Source organism: Netta rufina (assembly GCF_964035555.1).
Source record: "Netta rufina genome assembly, chromosome: 18".
Classification (NCBI taxonomy): Eukaryota; Metazoa; Chordata; class Aves; order Anseriformes; family Anatidae; genus Netta; species Netta rufina.
The window spans coordinates 5,327,057-5,348,757 of record NC_140142.1 but is presented as its reverse complement, the minus strand read 5'-3'; the positions used below and the strand labels follow the sequence as shown (position 1 = coordinate 5,348,757).

At 48.5% G+C, this 21,701-nt stretch overlaps 2 protein-coding genes across 2 annotated transcripts; one reads left to right on the top strand and one right to left on the bottom strand.

Moving 5' to 3' along the window:
* Positions 1-6,916: 6,916 nt before the first annotated feature.
* LOC311216346 (olfactory receptor 14C36-like) lies at positions 6,917-7,963 on the bottom strand (the record flags this gene model as incomplete). The annotated part of the gene is made up of 1 exon (XM_084297891.1): positions 6,917-7,963. The coding sequence occupies one exon, from the start codon at positions 7,961-7,963 to the stop codon at positions 6,917-6,919; it is 1,047 nt and encodes a 348-aa protein (XP_084154017.1).
* Positions 7,964-15,315: 7,352 nt separating this feature from the next.
* LOC311216345 (olfactory receptor 14C36-like) lies at positions 15,316-16,242 on the top strand (the record flags this gene model as incomplete). Its single annotated transcript, XM_084297890.1, has 1 exon — positions 15,316-16,242. One exon carries the CDS (start codon positions 15,316-15,318, stop codon positions 16,240-16,242), a length of 927 nt encoding a protein of 308 aa, XP_084154016.1.
* Between the last annotated feature and the right edge of the window lie 5,459 nt (positions 16,243-21,701).

Sequence of the window (21,701 nt, the reverse complement as noted above, 5' to 3'; positions counted from 1 at the left end):
TGCCGGCCAGCACATCTGCTGAGGGCCAGGGCGACTGCTGCAGGGGCAGGGAGCTCAGCATGGCCCTTGCAGCCCCCTGCCCTGGGCCTGCCTCTGTCCTTGGGCTCGGCCCCGGCCTTGGCTCTGCTGGCAGGAGCGCTCTTGCCATGCGCTTCCTGGCCTCCCCTTGCCTGCGCACAGCTGCTGCCCACTCAGGCTGCTGCTACAATCGTGTCCTCACAAGCAGCACCACCCCTTGGGCTGCTTCTCCTGGCCTCCCCAACCAACTGCCTTGACTCCTTGTCTCTGCTGGGCCCCACCTTCAACACTCAGATGTGTCCCTTGGCTGTTGTCTCCCTTTCCCCTGCCCTGTGGGAATACTAATCTGGGGCGGACAGGTTACCATTAGGTGCAGTGGTGCTTGTGTAACTCACATTGGTGATGGCACAAATGACGGTTCCTTCACCAATGATGCACATCCTTCTTCATGTTAGGCCAAAATCAACGTCCTTCTCTCTGCTTTTCCTCATGAATGAACTGGATTAGGTCTCCTTGATTATTCTGAGGCACAATGCAATGCTTTTTGCCTTCTGCTACTCCAGCACAATATGTGTGACTTTCCCTTACTCTGCACATTGACCTGCAGGGTCATTCCGTATTTGTTGCTTTCAAAATGTTAGTTGGACGGGGGCCATTTCCAAAGTGGGGCAAGCTGATGGGTTCTGCCTCAGCCATTTGAAGCATGCTATACTTGAGTTTTTCAGCCTGAGTTTGCTAAAGATGACCCAGGAAGGTCATCAACAGATGTTCAAGTGTCTAGTTTAAGTAAGGGAGAGTATCTCAGGTTTCCAGTGGCCATTTCAAATCTAGGTCAATCCAAGGAACCCACTGAAGAAGAGCTTTGTCTTTGAAGGGGTGTTCCTGTGCTGGGCTGGGCTGCAGTTACAGGGACAAAGACCACTGCTGGCAGTGGAGGTGCCCTGGGAACTCCACCTGGCTCCACCTGATTTTCCTAAAGGGCTCTGGCCTTCTGCAGGTCTTTTCTGACATCTGCTGGTCCGGGGAAGTGCCTCAAACACAACAGGGCCACTGGAGGTTTTCCCTGGTTGCTTATGGTCAGACAGCAAAGCTCTGCCAGAATACCCAGTATTTTTTTCAGTACTTGAATAATAAAGCAACAACTCATCAGCTCAAAAGACTCAATCCTTGCTGTAAAATGTCTCACGTGAAGTGTAATTTCTATCATGAAGAAATGTGATTTTTCAGGATGCATATTCATCCCAGGAGAAGAAATACTGGTGTTCACCTGTAGTTGCATTGGCATTGCTTTTCTATCATGGTGTGCTCCCTCCCTCATCTTCCAGGCACAAAACTCATCTTGATAACATAGACCCTGCTGAATGCCCCCTTTCCAGCTGCCTGTCTGGACCTATGCACTTCCCATCATTCTCCTGGTTTGCCCTCCTCTTACCGTTTAATCATTCAGACCACTCTCAGTGACCCAGTTGCTGCTTGGAGTTTCAGTGAGTTCAAGGTCGCCCATCTCTCAGCAGTCTGTCTAATGGTTTCCTTAGTAAGACCCTCCTCGTTTATCATTGAATTAGTATGATATGGATTAATATTAACACAGATATTTAAATCACTGTAAAATACATCATGTACAGTCATCCTTTTGGGAAGGTAAACATCACTGGAGGCAACAAAATAAGGAACTTGAACTTTTTTTTTTTTTTTAAATTGCAGCATGATTTCCTGTTGTTTGTTTTGAAATAGGAAAACTCCTGTTCTTCCCACCTAAGCAGGGCTTCAAAGGAGAAACCCTAGACCAATATAACCAGGGGAATGATGCTCTAAACTGAAACACAACAAAATTCAGCCTTTAAAATGAAGAAAGATTTTTATTAGGTACTCTTTGAAATCTTCCCCCTTAACTACAACATGAAAGCTCTCCAATTAGCTGAACAAGTCTTGAATACTTGAAGAAAACGGTGGAAGAGACATGGCTCCTTAGGAGTTTCTGTGTTTTAATGAGTTCCATTGTATGTTTTGGTGCTGAGTCAATGAAAGTTGGGTACTGAGAGGAGAATGATGCAACTGAGCGAAAAAGCAAACTCAAAAGGAAAAGCTGAAGTGACTTGGAGTATTAATGGGCCCCACTGAGAGCTGTTACTAACAAAGCCTCCCCAGGGACTGCTTGGGGCAGATAATTGGAGGCCATGATTACAGACAGGCAAAGCACTGTGCTGAGAGAAGTCTTGGTTGGTTTTGGTGAAGCAAAAGGTCTAAAGCCTGACCCCTGGAACTGTGAGGGGAGATCCTGCACCCCCCTGTCTGGCTCAGGACTTTTTCTGGAGGTCCGAGGAATGTGGTGGGCAGTGTGATGCCATGAGAAGAACACTGGTCTGACACCACCCTGCCTCTGCACAGGGTTGCAAGGAAGCAAAGAGGCTGCACTGCAATGACTATATGTCGTCTTCTGATAAGCTCTAGCTAAAGTGACAGGGCTGTTGGGTCCTTCCATTCTTGACAGCACTCTCTGCCTTCTCCTCTGCACATTTTCATATGCTGTCCCACACTTTGTCTTGTTTCCTGGAAGTCTGCAGACACCCATCTCTGTTCACCACCTTGCTCTCATCCCAGCATTTCCATCATTTCACTGTCTCATCAACCCTCACCAGCTGTTCCTTGAAAAACGAAGCTAAGGTCACGTCATAGATACTCAGCAGCAGCTTCCAAGCCAGGGGCCTGCTGCTGGCCTTGCAGCTTCTTGGCTACACACAGCCAAGCCTTGTGCCTGCTACTGCCCACTCATGGACTCAAGCAGAAGGGACAGGACAACCCATCTGGGGGCCTTCTTTCTGCCTGGGTCCTCCTGGCTCTGGAGGCAGAGGGGATCTCCCAGTCAGCATGCCAAGCAGGTGCCTTGTGCTGGCCTAGCAGGGCCACTGCCAGATGTCAGACCAAAAGTCCACATCCCAGTTCTATGTCAAGACACAGGACTGTCACCTGCCACCTCCAGACAGAAGTGACCTCCCAGTCCCTTTCCATGACACGTTCCTGCTGCTGCCCTATCAAGTGCAGAGACAGAAGTGACCTCACAGTCCCTGCCACAGTCACATTCCTGCTGATGGGGTAGGAGATCCTGAGGCAGAGCTGAGCTTTCTCTAGCCCCCTTGGTATCTCTTTTTACTTTCTGGGTTAGAGATTATGTAAAGTTTTAGTGGGATTGTTTGGTGTTCTGCTTTTTCTGTCACGTCTGTGGTTGAGGTATGGACAAGCTCTGTGGTTTACGGGTGTTTTACATCTGCCTAGGAGTTTAGGGTTAAATAGAGCATTTTAATGTTAGTGGTAAGTGAAGGGATTATGGTTATCAAGAGAGAAAATTGATTCCTTTCAGAGTGTTGTATTAGCATTTAGGTTTAGGGATTAAAATCACTGTTTCCAGTAAGGTAAGGGACATACATTACTGTTTTAAGTCAGTGTTACTGCAGCATTGGCATTGCATGAATGCTCTTACCTCTATGAAATCATTAATTTCCGCTGGCCATGTGTGGTGGTTTTACTCAGGTGGGCAGCTGAGCTCCACCACAACCACTCTCTCACTCCCCCTCTCCTCAAAGAGGAAGGGGGAGAAAATACAACACAGAGAACTAGAGGTTAGAGATGAGAAAGGTTTAATTAAAGGGAAAAGGAATGGGGAGGAAAAACAGAGACAAAAGAAACAATCAATCTGCACGGAAGCACAGAGAGAGAAAAAATTATTCTCTACTTCCCGTCAGCGAGCGGTGTTTGGCCACGTCCTGGGTAGCAGGGCCTCAAACGCGTAGTGGTTGTTCAGGAGGAACAGCCCCCTCCCCCACGAGAGCCCCCCTTTTATTGCTGAGTGTGACTTCAGGTGTTATGGAATATCCCTTTGGTTGGTTTAGGTCAGCTGCCCCAGCAATGTCCCCTCCCCATCACTTGCCCACCCCCAGCCTGCTGGCTCCTGGGGGCTTGGAAGGAGTCCTGATGCTGTGCCAGCACTATGCAGCAAGAGACACAACACTGGAGTGATATCAGTGCTGTTCCAGCTACGAGTGCAGAGCACAGCACTGTGTGGGCTGCTGCAGGGAAAAGGTGACTCCAGCTCAGACAGACCCAACACACCCTGGTTGCTTATGGTCAGACAGCAAAGCTCTGCCAGAATACCCAGTATTTTTTTCAGTACTTGAATGATAAAGCAACAACTCATCGGCTCAAAAGACTCAATCCTTTCTGTAAAATGTCTCATGTGAAGTGTAATTTCTATCATGAAGAAATGTGATTTTTCAGGATGCATATTCATCCCAGGAGAAGAAATACTGGTGTTCACCTGTAGTTGCATTGTCATTGCTTTTCTATCATGGTGTGCTCCCTCCCTCATCTTCCAGGCACAAAACTCATGTTGATTACATAGACCCTGCTGAATGTCCCCTTTCCACTGCCAGATGTCGGCCCAAAAGTGCAGATCCCAGGGAGAAGTCAAGGCTGACCTGCCACCTCCAGACACAAGTGACCTCCCAGTCCCTTTCTGTGACACGTTCCTGCTGCTGCCCTATCAAGTGCAGAGACAGAAGTGACCTCACAGTCCCTGCCACAGTCACATTCCTCCTGCTGGGGCAGGAGATCCTGAGACAGAGCTGAGCTCACTCTCGTCTCCTCGGTACCTCTTTTTCACTTTCTGGGTTAGAGATTAAGCAAAGTTTTAGTGGGAGTGTTTGGTGTTCTGCTTGTGGTGACAGTTCTGTGGTTAAGGTACAGACAAGCTCTGTGGTTTAGGGATGTTTTAGGTCTGCCAAGAAGTCTAGGGTTAAATAGAGCATTTTAATGTTAGTGTTGACAGAAGGGATTAGGGTAATCAAGAGAGAAAACTGCTTCATTTCAGAGTATTATATTAGTATTTAGGTTGGGGAATAAAATTACTGTTTCAAGTAAGTTAAGGGCCATATGTGACTGTTTTAAGTCAGTGTTACTGCACTACTGGCATTGCATGAATGCTCTTACCTCTATGAAATCATTAATTTCTGCTGGCCATGCTCCTCTTCCCACCCCATAATCTCACTGCTGCTCCTGACCTCCCCATATCTTGTTGGGATCAGCTTTCTGATGACATTTAACATCTCAGTGTATCTGTCTCACCTCTGTTGGCTCCTTCATTCCTGAGAAGGAAGTAGCATTGTAGTCAGGAGGGAAAAGGGCACAAAGGTCTTTAGGCGCATCCTGAGCAATGTGCCCATCAGCTCTGCACCTCCACAAAATCATGCTTCCTATGTACAAGTTTTGTTTCCCAAGTGCCTTCTGTGGATCCTAGTCTACTTTTTCCAGGTCCTCTCACATGTTTCAGTTTCAGATGTGGAGGGATGGGATAAAGAAAACCAAGGCATGGATGGAACTGAGATTAGCAGGGGATGAAAAGAATAACAGGAAGAGATTCTGTAGGTACCTTGCTCAGAAAAGGAAGGCCAAGGACATTGAACCCCCTGTGATGAATGAGAAGAGTGAACTGGTAATGACAGACATGGAAAAGGCTGAGGGACTCAACAACTTCTTTTCTTCAGTCTTCCCTGCCAGTCAGGCTTCACAAGTCTTTCATTCCCTGAACCCATAGTTGGTGGCTGGGGGTGCAAATTCCCACCTGTTGTAAGTGAAGAGAAGATTTGAGGCCACCTGAAGAAGCTCAAGAAGTACAAGTCTATGGGATTGATGACTTGCATTCCAGGGAGTGGAATGCAGTGGCTGAGGCTGTGGATGTTCCATCCTTGGGGGTGTTCAAGGCCATGTTAGATGAGGCCCTGAGGAACCTGATCTAGGGGGTGGTGTCCCTGCCTATGGCAGGGGGGCTGGAACTAGATGATCGTCAAGGTGCTTTCCAACTCAACCATTGTATGATTCTGTGATTGTGCTTCAGAGGGAAAGTAATAATAATAATAATAATAATAATAATAATAATAATAACAACAACAACAACAACATGGTATTGAGTTTCAGAATACTCAGTGATCCTTTGTTTCAACTCATGTTGAAAAGATCAAGACTGGGAAAAGTGCTCCATGCCAACATAAAGGGAGATAAAAAAGGGTCAACAGTGTTGGCCCAAGTGCCCATGACTGAAGGGTGCTGCTGGTAACTGGCTGGCAGGAGCACTTTGTACTACTAATGTCCAGCCAACTTCTCCCCTCCCCAACTTCGTCCCCTTCTTCAGTGTGAATATCAGCAATGTGGCTAAAGGGAGACTCCAGGAGACTATGGCAAAGGCCTTGCCAAATCCAGGTTCACCACATTCCCTTCTCTCCCCTCCCCTACTGCTTCACCTGCGGCAGGACTTTCCCCATCATGTTCCCATGGGCAGAGGTGACAACTGCAAATCTCCCAGTCCTTTTTCTTGTCCTTCCTGAAGACAAGTTTGCTGTCTGCTTTTTCCAAGTCCCCAGAAATCTCTCTGATCCAAACGCTTGATGGCCTGGTCCAGAAAGGCAGGGTAGTGTGACATAGCAGAGAGGGGTATCTGTAATGAACCTGTGAGAGGGAGGTTACAGAAATCTCACAGAGACACTGGGGGTTGGTTCTGGAGTCACACAGGGCAACGACAGCGCTCTGTGAGGTGTCCACATCTGAGCTGGCCTCCCACACTCCTCATACACACAGGGCTGTTGCGAGACACGAGTCTCTGCCTTGCACACCACGCACAGTGCACTGCAGTGCCTGCAGTGTCCCTCTGGTTCCTGCAGCCACTGCCAGAGGCTGGGAGGCACCTCAGCCCTGCAGTGCTTTGCCCTGCTCTGCCCTCCTCTGAGATGCCCCACGGCATGAGGAGTGATCACAGGGACCTTGCTTCAAGGAAGCACATCTCAGAGCTGGATAAAGGTGACTTCCCAAGGCATGTTAATTAACCTCGTGACACTGTCTGCCCCACTGGCCTTCATGAGACTTGTAGGAATGGCTGATGGCTTTTGTGCTCGCTCGTGTTCATCTCTCTATGTGTGTATCTGTGCAGTGCATTCTGGGTCATATGCAGAAGAAAATGGGCTATTTTTTTTGATTTTGAAACATCTCTAGTCATCAGTCTCCTCAAGGCATCCTTGAGATCCTGGTTCCTCATGCTGTAGATGAGGGGATTCACTGCTGGAGACACCACTGAGTACAGAGCTGCCACCACAAGGTCCATGGATGGGGAAGAGAGGGAGGGGGGCTTCAGGTAGGCAAAGATGTCTGTACTGACAAACAGAGAGACCATGGCCAGGTGAGGGAGGCACGTGGAAAAGGCTTTGTGTCGGCCCTCTACAGAGGACATCCTCAGCACTGCCCTGAAGATTTGCACATAGGACAATACAATGAAAATAAAACAACCAAATACAAAAGAAAGACTGAAAACAAGTAGCTCAACTTCCCTGAGGTAGGCATCTGAGCAGGAGAGCTTGATGATCTGGGGAATTTGACAAAAGAATTGGTCAACAGAGTTGCCTCGGCAGAGGGGAAGGGAAAATGTGTTGGCTGTGTGCAGGACAGCATTGAGAAAGCCACTGCCCCAGGCGGCTGCTGCCATCTGGGCACAAGCTCTGCTGCCCAGGAGGCTCCCGTAGTGCAGGGGCTTGCAGATGGCAACGTAGCGGTCATAGGCCATGATGGTGAAAAGGGAAAACTCTGCTCCAATAAAATAGACAAAAAAGAAGACCTGTGCAGCACATCCTTGATAGGAGATGGCCCTGGTGTCCCAGAGGGCATTGGCCATGGCTTTGGGCAGAGTGGTGGAGATGCAGCCCACGTCAAGGAGGGCGAGATTGAGGAGGAAGAAGTACATGGGGGTGTGGAGGCGGTGGTCGCATGCTACGGCGCTGAGGATGAGGCCGTTGCCCAGGAGGGCAGCCAGGTAGATGCCCAGGAAGAGCGCGAAGTGCAGGAGCTGCAGCTCGCGCGTGTCTGCGAATGCCAGCAGGAGGAACTCGCTCACAGAGCTGATGTTGGGCATTTTCTGACATTGAACATGGCTGCCTATTTGAGAGAAAATGGTAGAAAAAGTTAGAAAATATTTCTTTGAGGAAGAACTATTGCAAGCCTTAGAGTACACCCCAGACCAAGCCTCAGTATGTGAAGACATTTTCTGCAGCTCTCATGCTTGAGCTGTGGCTGGTGCTAGCTGAGAGTGGCACTGGAAGAATGGGTAGTTGTGGGCTCCCTAGCATTCCTTCCTCCTGTGCAGCAGGAGGGAAGCAGGAACATGAGGGAACCTCAAGTGCCTTCTTCTTGTTAGTTGTTGCAAACAACTCATCTGAGTGCTGAGCTGAGCTGTAGGGATTTTGTTTGCTTTATTCTATCCCAGTAGGCCCTGCAATGCCTAGGACAGGTATTGGGTTGCTGAAAGTCCTCACATTTCCTGTGCATTCCTCTTGATACCCTGTGGGAGTGTCCCTTGGTGAAGATCAAGCAGAGCAGCTCTGCCCACCAGTCCTGTTCTTACCTGCCCTGTGTCACCCCTATGTGAGTTGCAGGACCATCCCATTAGACTGTTTCTCTGAAAAACTGGAGAAGACACTGGAGAAGGCTGCTGAGGGAGGAGGGCCACAGAAAGCCAGACAGAGCTTGGGAGCTTGTCTTCTTTTCCATGGCTGCAAGAACTATGAGGCAGCTGACAGAGAGCCTGACATGGCCTGCTCGAGCAGGGTGTTCTGGGCAGACCAGGGAGACCTGGCCTATGGCTATACTTGAGGTTTCTGCCAGACTTCCTCACCTCGCACTGCAACCCAGCAGGACTCTCAAAGCCTACTGCATTACCCACTGCCCTCCCAGAAACAAGACCCAGCAGGAGACCCTTCCAGGACCTGCAGCTGCATGGCCCTGCAGCCAGACCCTTACCTTGTCAAGGGCTGTGCAGGTTTCTCCTGCAGGCAGCTCTCAGCATCCTCCCACTGCCAACTGCCTCCAAGCCCTCTCTCCTTCTCTCTTCTCTGTGTGCCAGCTGCGGTCAGAGCCCCCAGCCCTGCTGCGCTGTGCGGAGGAGCTGCTCCTGGGCACAGCTGTCTCTCTGCACCAGGGCCCTCTTGACACGAGCTCTCTCTGTCCCACAAGCCCGGCCCAGCTCAGCAGCACAGCACCAGCCCAAGGCACTGCAATCACCCCTCTGGGGGCTTTGCTGATGAGCCCACGAACCTCAGGCACTCAGAGACAATTGAAGACATCTCTCCAGAAGTGCAAGTCAGAGGCAAGTTTCCTGCAGTGTCCCCCTGAGGGTCAGCACTGACACAGCCTCCCTTGGAGCTCGTTAGAGCAGAACCCTGGAGGCAGTGAGGACAAGGAGACAAAGGCAAATGCGAAGGTGAAACTATGTGTAAGAAAAGTGGATGTGTGTCAGCAAGCACAAGGGCCAGGCCTTGACCATTGTCCTCTGGGAATGGAGATCCTTTCCCTTCACACCTTCCACAGGACGCTTCCTGGTCAGTAGGAGATGGGGATGTGCATGGCCAAGTGAGGAGAATGGTACGAGCCCTGCCTGGTTCATGGGTGGCGGCAAGGAGGCAATGAGGTCCTGGTGTTTTAATGAGAAGCAGTGTCCTCATAAACCTGAGTAACAGAGACAACAGCCATAGCTGTCCCTTTGGCTAGAGCTTAGGAGGAGATATGTTATACTCATTGTGATGGGGCCTCATTGATTCATTTCAACGTTGTACAGCACCTCAGAGGTGTCATACCACTGTTCTTCTCATGGCATCACACTGCCCACCACATCCCACAGACCCCAGGAAGAGCCCTGACACAGACGTGGGTGTGCAGGATCTCCCCTCCCACTTCCAGGGATGAGGCCTTGGCTCTTCTGCTTCATCAGAAGAATACAAGACTTTTCTCAGCACAGTGCTTTGCCTGTCTGTAACCATGGCCTCCAATTATCTGCCCTAACAAGGCCCTGGGGAGGCTTCATTAGTAACAGCCCTCAGTGGGCCCATTAATACTCCAAATCACTTCAACTTTTCCTCCTGACTTCACTTTCTCTAGCAGTTGCATTGTTCTCCTCTCAGTACCTGAGCGTCATAGCATCAGACCAAAATACACCATGGTACTCATTAAAATGCAGAAACTCCTGACATCTCTTCCATAGGTTTCTTCATGACTTCAAGACTTGTACAGCTAATGGCAGAGCTTGGATGAAGTAGTTAAGGAAGAAGATTTCATAAAAACAGCTAATACAAAACTTTTTTTTTTTGTTTTAAAGGCTGAATTTTGCTGTATTTCAGTTTTGAGCATCATTCTCCAATTACTATTGATCCAGGGTGACTTCTTTGGAGGCCTTGATCGGGAAGAAAAACCTCCCGAGGTCTGACACCTCCACTGCCAGCAGTAGTCTTTGTCCCTGTAACTGTAGCACAGTTCAGCACATGGAAAACTTTTTAAGATAATCAGGGAAAAAATAAAAAATAAAATAAAATAAAATAAAATAAAATAAAATAAAATAAAATAAAATAAAATAAAATAAAATAAAATAAAATAAAATTAAATTAAATTAATTTGAAATGACCGTTGGATCCTGAGAAATTTAAAATGAATATTGTAAACAACTGGACATCCAGGGTGTCTCTTGGGTCTTCTGTGGAAAACTCAAGGTGAAAAGTGAAAAAAAAAAAAAATCTTCCTGTGGCTGTAGCTGTACCCATGAGATTGGCCTCTTTTGGGAAATTGTCCCCCTCCAGCCACACAAACCTAAACTGAGTAATGTGAAAAGACCTGCCTAGTCAATAGAGTAGGGCAAAGTCCTACTTCCTGTGCTATAGATGCAGAAGGCAAAAAGAATTGCATTGTGCCTGACACTACTCTGGGACGTGTCACCCAGGTCAGGCAACTTTACCTTAGTGCTGACAAGGCCATCACTAAACCACGCTGCCAAGCTCTGCATCTACACCTTGGCTCTCCAGTGGATGACCCAGTTCATGGATGGCAATCAGGGAGTCTTGGTTAGCATGACGCTGCCTCAGGTGCACCACCATGGTAGCCATTGGCACCTGCTGTTCTTCAACCCTCAGCAAACCCCCAACAGAAGGATTCTGTGGAAGGCCAAGCAAGGTAGACAACTGTTTCATGTCCTTTGTCTCCAAGGCAGCTATGTCAAAGCCCTACCTTGGAACTTTGAAGTTCCCTCTCCTGAAGCAGTCTATGCTGAGGATGCACATAGCCTCCGAGCGAGTCCCAATGGGATGCTTTTGTCATTCCTTCCCAGTTAGACTCACTTCAGCCTCCAGTACAGTTAACGCTTGGGATCCTGCTGTCACTCCAGAAATACAAGTGGGTTCTACCTCTTTCTAGCTTGATGGCATTAGGGTACTCTGTGCACTGGTGTCTACTAGAGCCTGGTATATTTTGTGGGTCTGATGTGCCAGGCCATAATAATAATTATATCTGTGTCTATAATAATAATAATAATAATAATAATAATAATAATAATAATAATAATAATAATAATAATAATAATAATAATAGTGAAATATATAATAACAACAATTTATTGCTATTGTTGTTATTATTATTTCCTTTGTGTCCTATTAATCTGCTCTTATATCAACTCATAAACTTTTACTTTTTTTTTTCTCCCTCTTCTCTCCTGCAGTCCATTGGATGAATATCTGTACAGTTCTGAGCTGCCTGCTGGGTCAAACCACAGCAAGGCTTTTTGGTGCCTAGCATGGAGCACAAAGGTTGAGATGACAGAGCTGACCACAGCGTTTTAAAAGTAAATTGTTATAAGCATTAGATCAGTTTAACAGTTGCTGATCACAGCATTGATATTTTTGATCCGGGGTCTGTGGTGCTTGTTTTCAGAATTGTGTTGTACAGCACGTTACTAATTGTCATCCATGGCGTGCTCTTTATCCGTTCTGGGGGCTGGTTTAAGGTTACTGTTTTGCTGTATTGGATAACGCTGACTTCTGACAGGATAAAATAATTGCTCCTCCATACCTCAGGAACCATCTCTTCATCTCATAGAAATTATTTAGAATTACACTCTTTTAAACTCTTTGCCTTTTGTCCTTGGGGAGTAAACCTATGCAGGGTGTGTGGAACTGGGATGGACAGTGGGGGATGCTTTTCACCACTTCTTCCCTCTCTCTTTCTCCTGCACATCCCCCTTCTCCTCCAGGACAGGCATATGGCCTGTCCAAAGCCACTCCAAACCCTGCAACAGGCCCTGCAGGCACTCCAGCTCCTAGAGGTGGGCCTAAAGTTAAATTGACACTCGTGACAGGCCCTATAGCTACTCCCAAACCTGCGATAGGCCCTGCAGCCACTCCAACTCATCCAAAAGGCCCTGCAGCCAGAACAACTCCAGTGATGGGCCCTGCAGCCACTCCAGCACCTGCAATGGGCCCCATGGCTGGGCCAGAGAACCAGCCTGTGCCAGTATCGGTTGCCTCTTTATGCAAGAGAAAACAATGGGTGTAAAAGTCAGTTTTTCTTTAGAAAGGAAAGAAACTCAGGCACCGAGACAAGAAAGGAAGAGGAAGAAGAGGCAGGTTTCTCCTAAGCTGGGCCATCATGGAAGCAGGATGACGAAGAAGAAGAGGTCATATAAGCATCAGAAACCATGTGATCCCTATCCCAATGTAAGCTACGAGACATGGGAAAATATTTTAGCCATCATCTCGGTGAGCACATTGTCAGCTGGCTGCTCCAGTGCTGAGAGAAGGGGGCTAACAGTCTGGATTTAGAGGGCAGGGAAGCCAAGCAGCTGGGATCCTCCTGTAGGTGAGGGGTGATTGAGAAAGCCAGTGGAAAAGGGCACAAGGAACTTAATCCTCTCAGGCCTGAAAGAAAGGTATCCCTTGAAGGAAGATCTTCTATGTCAACCAGGCAAGTGGACCACCATGCACAGGGGTATCCTGTACCTGAGGGAATTACCCATGCTGAAGGTGATTTGTAGAAACCTAGAAAACTAACAGCTGTCCAAAGATCCCGATGAAGTCAACTGCACATGACCCATGTGACAGAAGTTTGTAGAGAGCGCACCATAATCATATACCAATTCGTTGGCAGTAATGACCAGGAAAGACCAAGAGGAACCCATGGTGGATGAATCGGCTAGCCAGCTATGGCATTACAAAGAAAGTCTCTCTTCTTCCCTACAAACCTGTGTCTCGTCTATGGAGAAACTGTCTGAGTAGGTCCAAGAACTACAAGAGAATACATCTTCCTCCCCACCTGTACGAACCAATACCTCAGCTCTCAGGTATAAGTGTCCCTCTACTCAAGAAAGGTGATATAGTGGGTACATACCACGTGCAGCTCTGTGGTTTTAACTGTGTGATCACGGAGAAGCCATGAGTAAATGGGATGGAAAATCTACCTCCATCCTAGAGGCATGGATACATGAAGCACAAGGAAAAACATTCACAAAAAGTGGTTCTTCTGAGAAAATTGCTGCTCCTGTTTCTAGTGGGCAGTCCTCCAAACAGAGTAATGAATACTATGAGCGGGACTAGAGGGGTTCTACCTCCAACCGGGGGGAGGAAGGAGGCAACTGGGTGTATTGGACTTTGAGGATTACTTGCTTAACACAGACCCACAGGAGGTGTTAGGTTTTAAAGGACACCAATGCACAGTGTAGTGTAATGCCATTGAGCTAAAAGGGCCAGAACCCAATTGTATTTCTGGAATGATGGGAGAATCCCAGTAGTCAACTGTATTGGAGGCTGATGTGAGTCTAATGGGAAAGAGTGGCAAAAGCAACCCCTTGAGACTGGCCCAGAAGCTCTGTGCATCCTTAGTATAGACTCCTTCAGGAAAGGGTACTTCAAAGATCCAAAGGCTTACCTTTAAACAGTTGTCTACCTTGCCCACTCTCTCACAGGACCCTTCTGCTCTGGAGGTGCTGATGGCCAATGAGCAGCAGGTGCCAATCGCTACCACAACAGTGCACCTGAGGCAGTATTGCACTGACAGAGACTCCCTGACTCCCCTGCATGAGCTGGTTCATTGACTGGAGAGCCAAGGAGTGATCAGCAAGGCTCTCTCACCCTTTAATAGTCCCATACGGACAGTGCAAAATTCTAATGGGGAGTGGAAGATAATGGTGGACGTCTGTGGACTGAATGAAGTCCCACCACTGCTGATTTTGACATAAAACAAAGCAAGATCAAAGGACCTACACAGGAGATCCTGAGGCAGGCTGCCCAGGTTCAGGGGGACCCCTGCCTGGGGACGGGCTGTGTATTGTTCAGTGTGTGGTGAGCAACTTCACTGTGCATCGCTTGATTTATTAAACTACATTATCACCATCATCATCAGCAGCAGCAGCAACATCTCTTCCTTTCCTTTTGCAATCAAACCGTCCTTATCTCAACATATTAGCATTTCAGGGGTGAGGATGAGCTACGTGGTGCTGAGCTGTATGCCAGGACAAAGCACGACATGCTTGACAACCACAATCCAAAGCACAAATCACACTTTAAAAAATTAGTCTCTGGCATCTACAGAGAGAAGAGGTCAGTGATGACTTCAGTCTCCTTCAATCAGCACACCCCAGCAGAGACCCTGCTGCCTTGGGGAGCTGTCAGCCCTGAGGCCTTGGGGACACCTCGAGGGAGCCCAAGGGCACAGAGTAAGCTATGCCATGGTTGGGTGCTGTGCTGCTGAGCTGGGCTGGGCTCTTGGGCCCAAGCAGAGCTCCTGGCAAGAGGACAGTGCTGCAGAGAGAGAGCTGTGCCCAGGAGCAGCTCCTCTGCACAGCGCAGCAGGGCTGGGGGCTCTGACCGCAGCTGGCACACAGAGAGGAGAGGAGAGAGGGCTTGGAGGCACTGAGGAGCGCAACAACAGAGGGCAGAGTGTGGCAGGACACATCTGCAGGCTCTTGACACCGTGAGGCTCTGGCAGCAGGGCACTGCAGGTGGGGTTGCCAGAGGGGTCTCCTACAGCTGGCACATCTGATGGCTGATAGCATCTGTCAGGATGGGTCTCTCTGTTTCTCCAGAAAGGAGTGGAAGATGCTTTAGAGAATGGCATTTATAAGGGGTCAGTTTCAGAAGAAGATTGAGGCTTTGTTTATCTGAAGGAGAAGGCTTTTTTTTTTTTTTTTTTGGTTCAGTGCTTTCCGATTCCTGCACTGCAGAGGAGGCAAGTTTGAGGGTACTTTGTTTTCAGGATTGTACAGGAGACTGAGAATCCCAGAGTATTGCACAGAGAGATCAGAATGGAAACAATGAGATTCTGACAGGTTCTCCTGTAAAGAGAGAAGATCGCCTGGGGGGTGTGCTAAGATAGGGAATACGTTTTCTTCATTTAAGTCTGTTCTAACTTTGATCTGCATTCTCATCTTCAACAGGCAGCTGTGCTTAATGTCAGCAAATGCCCAACAGCAGCTCAGTCAGTGAGTTCCTGCTGCTGGCATTCACAGACACGCGCGAACTGCAGCTCCTGCACTTTGCGATCTTCCTGGGCATCTACCTGGCTGCCCTCCTGGGCAACGGCCTCATCCTCAGCGCCGTAGCCTGCGACCACCGCCTGCACACCCCCATGTACTTCTTCCTGCTCAACCTCGCCCTCCTCGACCTGGGCTGCATCTCCACCACTCTGCCCAAAGCCATGGCCAATTCTCTCTGGGATACCAGGGTCATCTCCTATCAAGGCTGTGCTGCTCAGGTCTTCTTTTTTGTCTTCTTGATTGTAGCAGAGTATTCCCTTCTCACCGTCATGGCCTACGACCGCTACGTTGCCATCTGCAAGCCCCTGCACTACGGGAGCCTCGTGGGCAGCAGAGCTTGTGCCCAGATGGCAGCAGCTGCCTGGGGCAGTGGCTTTCTCAATGCTGTCCTGCACACGGCCAACACATTTTCCCTGCCCCTCTGCTATGGCACTGTTGTGGACCAGTTCTTCTGTGAAATCCCCCACATCCTCAAGCTCTCTTGCTCAAATACTTACCTCAGGGAAGTTAGAGCACTTGTTTTTAGTGTTTTTTTGGCCTTTGGTTGTTTTGTTTTCATTGTGCTGTCCTATGTGCAGATCTTCAGGGCAGTGCTGAGCATTCCCTCTGAGCAGGGCAAGCACAAAGCCTTTTCCACGTGCCTCCCTCACCTGGCCGTGGTCTCTCTGTTCGTCAGTACTGCCATATTTGCCTACCTGAAGCCTCCCTCCATTTCCTCTCCATCCCTGGACCTAGTGGTGGCATTTCTGTACTCAATGGTGCCTCCAGTAGTGAACCCCCTCATCTACAGCATGAGGAATCAGGAGCTCAAGAATGCAGTGAGGAAATTGTTTCCATACTTGCTTCTTTAGCATCTGTTATGTATTCAGAGAATGTATTCTTAATAATATGCAAATATTTTGATTCATACTATATCGTATCATTTTTATCATTATTAGTGTTATCATAACATTTTCATTAATAATAATCCTAACAGAAATAAAAGGGTATTCGGGAAAATGACACAACATTTTAAAAATTATTTTTCTCTGTTAATATTTTATTTTATTTATTTATTTATTTATTTTTTTGTAGTGTAGTTCTCAGCATTCTGAATGTTACATTTTGTCTTAGTTTTTACCATATCATTTAATATACACAGAGATCATGTTTCCTTTGTTGTTAAAGACAATAAAGATACCAGTGGAAATTCATTAGTCTCAGTATCCTTCTCTTTCCATCTCCTCTGGAGCTGGGGGAGCATCCTCAGCATCCTGAAGGGGCTCAGGGCCAAGAGCCCAGCTGCCACGCATAGGAACAGTGTACTTGGATTAGACCTTGTGGATCTAGGTGACAGTCCTATCGTCTCTATAGCAGGGCCAGCACAAAGCCTTTTCCACGTGCCTCCCTCACCTGGCCATGGTGTCCGTCTTCCTCAGGCCTGTCATGGTTGCCTGCCTGAAGCCCCCCTCCATCTCCTCCCCATCCCTGTACCTGGTGGTGGCAGTTCTGTACTCAGTGGTGTCTGTAGTGTAGCACGTCCTCATCTGTAGCATGAGGAGCCAGGAGCTCAAGCATGCCTTGTGGAAATAGATGGCTAGATGTGTCTTGGATGCAAATTTCTGATCTGCTTCTGCACATGACTTGTAATGTCAATAATTATATGAATAGCCAATATACCTGTGGCGTTTTGTTTTGTTTTGTTTTTCGTGGTTGTGCTTCTGTATATTCTTATTACATCAATTCAGCTAATAACACCCATTAAAATGATATGGATGTACCTGTTGAATATAGCTCATAGACTCTGTGCATGTGAAACCATGATCTCTATGAATTTAAACTTCAGGAAGTTAAAGTTCAATAGGCTTTTTTGTCTGACATCCTTCCTCTGAGACCTGTTCTGGCTCTGCAGGGGCAGTGCCCATGTGCAGGGGTGCAGAGGAAAAGAGTCCCATCCCAACAGCACGGCCAGGGAGCACCAGCGCTTGGGGCATGCAGAGCTGCTCTCTTGCCACTGCCGCCCTGTCCTGCTGAGCCCTGCTGGTGGGGTCAGGCCCGGCTGCTCCTCTCACTTGGTGCCAGTGCTGCTGTGGGGCTGTGCTGGGACTGCAGGCAGGGACAGGCAGTGGGCACGGCAGTGGCACAGCTGGCCTCCACTGCAGCACTTCCTTCCTAAGGAGGGATCTCCTCCAAGGTGGACTGACCAGAGCTCAAGTGCTCAATCTTGTGTGAGCAGGCAGAGGAGAGCCCTGCAGCCCCACGGCTCAAAAAAGCCCCAGCAAAGGAGCCTGGCAAGTGATTCCTTGCAGCCCTGGGGCAATGGCAGTGACCCCATGAGCTGTGTCTGCCTCCCAGCCTGCCCAGCACAGTCCTGCAGAGTGCCCCCATACCCCAGGCACCACAGCCCCCTTACTTTGCAGAGCAGCATCACCAGCTGGGGCTGGGGCTTCAAGGATGCTTCACATGAGTGTCTTCTAGGCCAGCTTCAGACTTCTGGACTTGAGAGTGATCTTCACTGTGCACAAGGAGCTGAGAGACCGCCAACAGGCATGGGGCTGGAACATTGCCTGCAAGGTCCCTCCTGCCGTAGCACCTCACAGGACTGGCACGGAACTGGCTCCTGTGTGTCAGAGAGGATGGGAGCCCAGCAGGTGTGTCATGAGCTTGGTGGATCACAACCAGATCACTTCTACCTGGGCAGGTCCTGGCCCAAAAAGGGGGTGTTTTGTAGGTGTGGTATTATAAGCTCAGTGGTGCATCAGAAGCACTAAGTCCAGCGGGAAGCGACTGGTTGTTAAATGGCCTGTGAGGTGACTGCATTCTGAAGTAGCTGACAGGTCACCCTTGACTCCTGGCTGGGATCTGTGCCTTTAGGCTCACATCTGCCAGTGTCCATGGTAGGGCAGCAGAAGGCACTTGCTGTGCATGTGGTTTCTGAGATCGGCTTTTTTTAAGTAGCTGGTAGGCCCCATAGAGGAAGAGGTCTTGGGTAGGGGTTGTCATGTCAGAGGTGTCAGCTTTTGCCTGAAGTCATTCTTTAGGACTGCTTTCAGTTTTCTACACAGAGGGGGCCACTGCCTCCAAGATGCTTGGGGCAAACTGAACCATGCATGAGGGTTTGGAAAAAGGTACCCTGCGTGCACAGAAGCCATTCCATATCCAAAAGTTGGAGGCAGGAAACCAAATTTTGGGGTGGTACAAGAGCTGCTGGGCACATTGTGCAGGGTTCACCTACAGCCTTTGTGTTCTTTTCCATCCTGACTTAGGTGCCATGTCAGTCTCAAGAAAGGAGTAGCCAACAGATATAATGCAGATACTCTGAGATCATGAAAGTTATCAGAAAGCTGCCCCTAAGAAAATGACTGATACGGGGAAATCAGGAGAAACCTGGCCAGGAGAGATGTGAGATTTGGGGGAGGGAAAAAGAGTTTGGCCAGCAGAAATTAATGATTTCTGTGAGTTTAGAACAATCAGGCAATGTTGATTCTGTTGTAACGCTGCCTTAAAACAGTCATGTAAAGCCCTTCCCCTACTCTAACCAGTGACATTAATCCCCAAATAAGTGACATTAATCCTCAAAACTAAATGCTACTCCACACCCTGATAGGAATCCACGACTCTTATGCCTGACCTAAAACTATCCCTTCAAGCCAAAACTCAGCCCATAGCCCCTTTCTCTTATCTTTACTCTCTCGCTCACCCTGATCTGATCAGATTGTGGACCACAAGGAGGAGATGGGTGGGAATGCTCTGAGGAGCTCAGCTCTGCCTCAGGATCTCCTGCACCAGCAGCAGGAATGTGACTGGGGCAGGGACAGTGAGGTCACTTCTGTCTCTGCACTTGATAGGGCAGCAGTAGGAACGTGTCACAGAAAGGGACTGTGAGGTCACTTGTGTCTGGAGGTGGCAGGTCAGCCTTGACTTCTCCCTGAGATCTGTACTTTTGGGCTGACATCTGGCAGTGGCCCTGCTAGGCCAGCAGAAGGCACCTGCTTGACATGCTGACTGGGGGATCCCCTCTGCCTCCAGAGCCAGGACGACCCAGGCAGAAAGAAGGCCCCCAGATGGGTTGTCCTGTCCCTTCTGCTTGAGTCCATGACTGCACAGCAGCAGGCACAAGGCTTGGCTGTGTCTCCACAAGAAGCTGCAAGGCCAGCAGCAGGCCCCTGGCTTGAAAGACGCTGCTGAGGTGACTTGTGTCTGCTTGGCTGACTGGATGCAAGAAGGCTGATGGGTTGGGATGCCTACTTCAGGAGGGGTTTCCACCCTGATGGAGATTTCTGTGGTAATAGGAAAGAGCGGGAAAGAAAAAACTGCCACAAAGTGTTCCATGGAAGGCTGGCACTGGTCACGAGGAGGAAGAAATGTCTCTCAAAGGGTCATTCTGTGGTGCCAGAGGTCACCCTCTGATCAGACCCTGGCTTTGTGTTTCAAGGAACAGCTGGTGAGGGCTGATGAGGCATCAGTGAAAGCAAGGCATGAGAGCAAGATGGTGAACAGAGGTGGGTGCCTGAAGCCTTCAAGACAATAGGGCAATGTGTGGGAAAGCATTGGAAAGCCTGCAGAGGAGAAGGCAGAGTGTGCTGGTAAAAAGGGAGGGCCCCAACATGTGTGAACTTCTTGTCCCCTTGGCTCGAGCTTAGGAGGAGAGATGTTATATTCATTGTGATGGGGCCTCATGTATTCCTTGCAACCCTGTGCAGCACCTCGGAGGTGTCATACCATTATTCTTCTCATGGCATCACACTGACCACCCCATCCCACAGACCCCAGGAACAGCCTTGAGGCAGACATGGGAATGCAGGATCTCTCCTCCAGGTAGCTGGGGTCAGGCCTTTTCATCTTCACCAAAGCCAAGCAAGACTTTTCTCAGCACAGTGCTTTGCCTGTCTGTAACCATGGCCTCCAATTACCTGCCCTAACAAGGCCCTGGGGAGGCTTTGTTAGGAACAGCCCTCAGTGGGGCCCATTAATATTCCAAGTCTCTTCAACTTTTCGTTCTGACTTTACTTTCTCTAGCAGTTGCATCATTCACCTCTCAGTACCTGAGCTTCATAGACTCAGTACCAAAATCCAAATGGAACTCATTAAAATGCAGAAACTCCTAACATCTCTTCCATAGTATTCTTCAAGCCTTCACACCTTGTGCAGCTAATTCCAGAGCTTGCATGATGTAATTAAGGAAGAAGATTTCAAAGAGTTAACAATAAAAATATTTTCTTGTTTCAAAGGCTGAATTTTGCTGCATTTCAGTTTGGAGCATCATTCTCCTATTGCTATTCATCCAGGGTGACTTATTTGGAGACCTTCATCGGGAGAAAGAGCAGAGTTTGCTGGTCTGACACCTCCACTGCCAGCAGTGGTCTTTGTCCCTGTAACTGAAGTCCAGCCCAGTACATGAAACCCTTATAAGATAAGTCAGGGGTGTGCTTAGAAAATAATAAAATAAAATAAAATAAAATAAAATAAAATAAAATAAAATAAAATAAAATAAAATAAAATAAAATTGAAATGAATTTTGGAATCTGAGAAATTCAGCCTGAATCTCAGTACACACCTGGACATCCATGGTTTCTCTTGAGTCTTCTGTGGAAAACTCAGGGTGAAAAATAAAGAAAATATATCTTTATTGGCTGTAGCTGTACCCATGAACTTGGCCTCTTTTGGGAAATTGCCCCTTCCAGACACAGAAACCTACATTGGGTAGAGTGAAAAGACCTGCCCATTCAATGGAGTAGGGCAAAGTCCTACTTCCTGTGCTATAGATGTAGAAGGCAAAAAGAATTGCACTGTGCCTGACACTACCCTGGGATGTGTAACCCAGGTCAGGCAACTTTACCTTAGTGCTGACAAGTCCTTCACTAAAGCACACTCCCAAGCTCTACATCTACACCTTGGCTCTCCAGTCGATGACCCAGCTCATGGATGGCAATCAGGGAGTCTCGGTTAGCGCGACGCTGCCTCAGGTGCGCCACCGTGGTAGCCATTGGCACCTGCTGTTCTTCAACCCTCAGCAAACCCCCAACAGAAGGATTCTGTGGAAGGCCAAGCAAGGTAGACAACTGTTTCATGTCCTTTGTCTCCAAGGCAGCTCTGCCAAAGCCCCACTGGTGGTGTCCTCTTGGAACTCTGAATTCCCTCTCCTGAAGCAGTCTATGCCAAGGATGCACATAGCCTCTGGGCCAGTCCCAGTGGGGTGGTTTTGCCATTCCTTCCCAGTTAGACTCACCTCAGTCTCCAGTACAGTTAACTGTTGGGATCCCCCTGTCACTCCAGAAATACAGGTGGGTTCTACCTCTTTCTAGCTTGATGGCATTAGGGTACACTGTGC